Genomic DNA, 5,876 nt, shown 5'->3' with positions numbered 1-5,876 from the left:
CGTTTGTGCCGCGTGGTGCGGAGCAGCGCACGGGACATGGGGAAGGTTCTGATAAGGGACGGGTGGGAAGCAGCTAAAGCAGCTAAAGTTGGCTGCTGGGGGGGGCCCAAGCCGGGGTCTTAGGAAGCGCCGATTAGGGTTTTCCCGGCTTTCAGAGAGCTGTTATATTTCCGTGCTGTGCCCCTGCTTCCTTGTTAGAGAGGAAGAAGCACACATAAACGTACAGGTTCCTAACTTGTTTCCTGCTCCCAGCTGTGTTCTGGCTCCTTTCTGCTTGCTGGCTTTCCAGCCTGTTGTTACATGGACTCTGTGCTGTGATGATAAATGGAGAACAGCAATGAGCCACCCACTGAGTTAGTGAGATAAACTATCTGAAGATGGAAAGTGAGATTGAAATGAGGAGGAACATGCAGCTGCTTCCTGGATGATAAATAGTCAGGTTCACTCAGGGTTTACTTGGGCTTGAACTTGGGGTGACTGTTGTGTTCCTGCTGAGCTGGGAGGTATCATTATAGTCACTGTACAATTACTTGCCCTAAAGTTCTGGTGCATTCTCAGTGATTTGGAGGAAAAAAACACCCAAACAGTTCCATTCTTCACCCCAGGGCCTTGAGATTTATTCTAATAGGAACAGTTGAAGCCAGCTTTGGCTAATCAGGAAGGATGTGAGGAAGGGGACGCTCACCATTTCCATGGCTGCACAGCAGCAAGGACATGCTCTAGAAGGAACAGAGCTTAATGCTCTTATGTGCTGTGCTTTGTTTGGAATGGGAAATAAAATAAGCAGTAACACAATTAAAATACTTTGCTCCTTGTTCAGTACTTAGTAGAACTTTCCCTGTACAGCAGGTCAATCCCAGTGATAGAGAGAGGAGGAAATAAGGGTTTATGAGGAGCTGGAGCAATTCCCTCCCAAAGGTGTGACCTGGAGCAATGGGCCAAGGCCTCATTTCCTCACCTGCACCCACAGCTGCTGAGTGTGGCTGGCACCGCTTCCATCCTTAGAGCACAGTTACACTGTCAGTATCTTGGAGGTCAGCTGGACACAGCGGTCACCCGGTAGGACTGAAGCAGCCTGGGGAGGAAAGGAACAGAGTGAGGTGTGTGCTGTAGGTGTGTGCTGTAGGTGTGTGCTGTAGGTGTGTGCTGTAGGTGTGTGCTGTGCACATCTGTTTTAGCATCTCAGGAGGAACAACACAGAGGACAGTACAGCCCAGTGTCACCACACCTGCCAGCTCCATGCCAGCCTCATCTCTTGCCATATACAAGTAACTTCAGCTCTGCCAGGTCCATGTGCTGAGCAGCCTGCAGCTAATAGACATGCAGTCAGTTGTAGCTCTTGGATAAGGACCCACGTTGCACGCTGCCATCAACTGCAGCTCTCATTGCAGTGCACTGCGCCTTCAAACTGTCAAACACAGGAAAAGGACTCAGTGAGCACAGGTTTGTATCAACAGTTTAACCCCCCCTTCTTCCCTCACTATAAGAGATACCACAAGGGCTTTCGAAATCAAACTTGTTTTAGTGTGTGGCAACTTGCTGGACCTGACAGTTAAAAAGGAGGAAACCACTGATTGTCAGCACAGCTTTGAACCAACCAGTTGGACACTGCAGACAAAGCTCATCCCATCTCCTAAGTTTCACCTTTCCCTCTAGATTTGCACTTTAAAACAAAAGCCCGGAGTCTGTGCTTGGTGATCAGCAGCAGCTGGTGGCAGGGCAGCAGATGCACATCCAGCAGCCTGCAGCTGGGAGCACCTTTCACAGCATTCAGAAGCATTAACCCTGGAATTGAATATTAAAAACATTCAACGACTTGAGTGGAAAATTAAACATCTTTATTTTCTTCAGCAGAAAATGACCCGTCAGGGATTTCTGAACGTCTTTTCCCAGGACAACAGATCAGGTAACACACACACACACACAGTCAGCAGGTTCGGGCTGTACAGTATTTTACACAGGTACTGTTAAAGTGCATCTAAGAATGCCCTGCAGTGCAAGATCACACGTGCTTGCTGAAATCACTTTCACAAGCCAGGCTCAGCTCAGCACACGTTATCCAATGAGAGGGTCGTCATCATCTGACTGTAACTGAAGCCGGGAAAATGGACGTGGAGGAGCCACTCTGCTCTTTGTGATGACTGTTACAATGCAGGTGAAGGTAGTTAATACCAGCAGCCCCCCGATCACTATCCCGATGGCCTCAGGGAGGTGTATGCACCACTGGTCAGCCAGCAGGCACTTGGTGTGGCTCAGGGTGCCGTTGTGTGGCTGCGGTGTCAGTCCCAGGATGTGGCACATCAGTGGGTAAATGTCAACGTTGTTTATCGTGCTCTGCTGGAAACCACGACGAAAGGCAGGACCGTGAGCAGCCAGGAATGGATGCATGCTGGGCAGAGTGTTGTCATAACCATGGTCACCTACTGGAGAAACGCAAATTCAAGAGGTGACATCGCAGCTTCTGTCTGCATGTAAAGTATTGCCCTCCCTCTTCATCCCCCACTGCAGAAGGAACGTTAACCAAGGGCTGAGGCAGACACTGGGAGGAAGATTTTCCCCCAGAGGGTGGTGACGCACTGGCACAGGTTGCCCAAGGAGGCTGTGGATGCCCCATCCCTGCAGGCATTCAAGGCCAGGCTGGATGTGGCTCTGGGCAGCCTGGGCTGCTGGTTGGTGACCCTGCACACAGCAGGGGGTTGGAGCTGGATGAGCACTGTGGGCCTTTGTGATACAGGCCGTTCTATGACTCTATGGGCAGCACCTGGATCACACACTGATGTTCCCATACCAGCCTTCAGCCACATTCCTTCCCCCACCCCAACCAACCTTTGTTTCCCACCCCTCCTGTTCCTGCCAAAGCTGAACAGGGTGTTACCACTCCACAATCTCACGTAAGTTTGCATTTCTTCCATTTGGAAGGACACCTCCCCATTGCAAAGCAGGCACTTCCTGAAAGCCAGCCACCTTCCCCTTGACGGCTTTCAGTTCAAGCATATTATCTGATCCTGCTTATCGGATCAGGTAGTTCAGGTGAAGGCAAACCAGAACAAATCCCCGCTCTGCAAAGTGACTCAGTTCAATGCAGTGAGCGCTGATGCAGCGCTGTTACTTCTCTCTCTATATTTATCAGCTATTTTTAGATATGTGAAATTGAATCCCAGCACGAAAACAGACGAGAGCTCTATTGGAAAACACTTCAACACCTTCAATGTCAATTGGCAGACGAGTGGCAGATGTTGGGGGGAAGTGAAATACAAACATGCCTCTGTCACAAGCAGAACCTTTGTGCAAACAACGGGCACAGGCAGCAGGTGATGGAAGCAGACAGCACAGTCACCCACTTATTAATGGTGTAATGCTGAAATACAAGGGAGGTACAAGGGAAACCTACACGTGTGTCTCAGGCTTTTGAGTGTGGCCAAGTGTTCCAGCCAACAGAATGAATCATAGAATGGCTCCGGTTGGCAAAGACCTTCAAGATCCTCGAGTCCAACCCCAACCCAACCATCCTACCCTAACTAACAGCCCTCCGCTCAATCCCGGCCCTGAGCACCACATCCAAAGGGCTGTTAAACACATCAGGGATGGGGACTCAACCACCTCCCTGGGCAGCCCATCCCAGTGCTGAACAGCCCTTTCTGTACAGAAGCTCTTCCTGATATCCAACCTAACCCCTCTCTTCCTTTGTTGTTGGTACCCCCCATGTTCCAGCTGAGAACACTGTGAAATGCTGTCAGATGTTCCTACAGGAGCATGGACTCCACCTGCTAAGCCAGGAGCAGCCCATGAGTTGCTGGGGTCAAACCAAAACCCCCCACCAGTGTAAGTCACCATGAGCCCTAACAGGGACGTCCAACTTACGCTTTGAGAGGCCCTCGCTCTGTACAATTGTCCAGCCTTCGTCTGCAATCAGAATTATGGGCTGGATCCTCTTATTGTGGCGATAGTGGAACCTGTCTGGGATTTCTTCTTTGAGATAGACCTTCATGTGACGATCATCGCACTGCTTCAGTAAGTTGTACACATATTTTTTATCTGTGAAGAAAAAACGCATGTGAAACAACTGGAAATGAGGTCTGTTTGACTGCAGTGATCTGTCATTAAACCTGAGATCCTAGCCAATATTTGATCCAAAGCAGTGAGCACAAAACCTTCTGTTATCTATAAATGGGTTTGTTTGCTCTAGTTGCTTCAGCCCGGCTGCACTTGAAGCTGAGACCAGCAGCATCGTGAGTCAGCCCTGTTGCTGCCTACCTTGAGATACAGGCTAAAACTTCATTCACAACAATGAAAGCTGTACAGCAGCCCAGGCTGGTTTTAGACTTCTCGCCAGACAGCAGCATTTTTCATTCTGAATAACACCAAGGGCTTGTTTCATGTTCCTTGTGAACCTCAACTGGAGAGAATACAGGAGCAACAAGGGCGCAGGCACATTAAGTGCTGAGCTCTGTTCCCATAAGCTGCACCACGACCACCTTCATCAGCCATGGCAATTCACATTAAATCCCTCAGCCCACTGATGCCAAAACAAAGTACACACAGCAGCAAGACAAGAAAGACTTAAACACAAACCACCACATACCGTTCTTTGGCAGCACTGCAGCAACTGGACTCCTGTCAATTAGAGTATAGTTACCACGACCAATACAGTTGTCCAGGACAATCAGCTGCTTTGGAGAGCACTGGGCCATGCCGTGATCGCTGGTTATGATGACATTAATAGCGTCCCACAGACCCGATGCCTTCAGTTTACTAGTAAGGAACCCAACGTGTTGATCCACTTGCTCTAACACTCGGCGCATGTTCACAGTATCATTGGGTCCGTACTTGTGCCCGCTCGCATCTGGTTCTTCCCAATACAGCGTAGCAAAGTTGACGACAGGGTCAGAGCTGTTCATCCACCTGATGATGTTCTCCACCCTCTCCTCAAACGTCACCGAGAAGTTGTACTTCATGAAGAACCGAGGGGTGCTGTTGTTAATCCTCACATCAGTGCCGGGCCACATGGCAGCAGCACTCGTCCCATTCCTCTGCTGTTGGTTTGTCACCCAGATCGGGACTGCTTCGTTCCACCAGAAGGGATCCGAGTCATTGAACTGCGAGAACTTCTTCTTGGCATCCGGATCATACATGTCGTTAGCCACGATGCCGTGGCTTTCCTCGTATAAACCCGTCACGATGCTGTAATGGTTTGGAAAAGTCTTGGTGATGAAAGCGTTTGTGACTTGCTTTACCAGCACACCGTCCTCAATGAGCTCCTGGAGGTGAGGGAGGTTGTAAGTTTCCAAGTAATCAGCCCTGAAGCCATCGAAGGACACCAGGAGCAGCCTGGGGGCTGAGCTGATGGAGCCGGCGCAGCAGCCGGCGATGGTGGACACAAACAGCACCATAAGCAACTTCATCCTTAGTGCCTGAAAGCGATTCCAGCAATTAATGCGATGCACCTGAGGAATTCAAAGACATGAGCCATAACTCAGCAGGGCTGTGCTGCGAGCAGCACAACGAGCTGTATGTTACACCCGCCTCTCTCACACCAGCTGAACAACCACGACAGCCCACAGCACGTTCCCCCAGCCGGCAGCAGGAGCTGTAACCGCAGGAGCCGACCTTCAGGCCGGGCTCAACGTGACCAACAGCTCAGCTGCCGCCCCGCTTCCCCCCTCACAGCGGGCGGCCTCAGGACGGCAGCGCTCCGGCCCCACAGAACGCCCATAACCCCCACCCCGCTGTCAGAGCCGTGTCCCATCGCTCCCTATGGCAGCTCCATGCCGCCATACCCGCTCCCCCCGCTCACCTCCCGACCCCAACCGCCTCCAACGCCCGCGGTCACAGCCGGTGGGCGGGCCGTGCTGCGGGAGGAGGCTGCGATTGGTTTG

The 5,876-nt window shown here is 51.1% G+C and overlaps 1 protein-coding gene across 1 annotated transcript; it reads right to left on the bottom strand.

Moving 5' to 3' along the window:
• Positions 1–1,816: 1,816 nt before the first annotated feature.
• LOC107312463 (bis(5'-adenosyl)-triphosphatase ENPP4-like) lies at positions 1,817–5,876 on the bottom strand. The gene is made up of 4 exons (XM_015859922.1): positions 5,795–5,876; positions 4,583–5,444; positions 3,862–4,035; positions 1,817–2,423 (listed from the first exon to the last, which is right to left on the bottom strand). Exons 2-4 carry the CDS (start codon positions 5,400–5,402, stop codon positions 2,056–2,058), a joined length of 1,362 nt encoding a protein of 453 aa, XP_015715408.1. The 5' UTR covers positions 5,403–5,444; positions 5,795–5,876; the 3' UTR covers positions 1,817–2,055.

The sequence above is a fragment of the Coturnix japonica genome, chromosome 3 (genome assembly GCF_001577835.2).
Source record: "Coturnix japonica isolate 7356 chromosome 3, Coturnix japonica 2.1, whole genome shotgun sequence".
Classification (NCBI taxonomy): Eukaryota; Metazoa; Chordata; class Aves; order Galliformes; family Phasianidae; genus Coturnix; species Coturnix japonica.
Note: the sequence above shows the minus strand (reverse complement) of the source record. Positions and strands in the feature narration are given on the sequence as shown.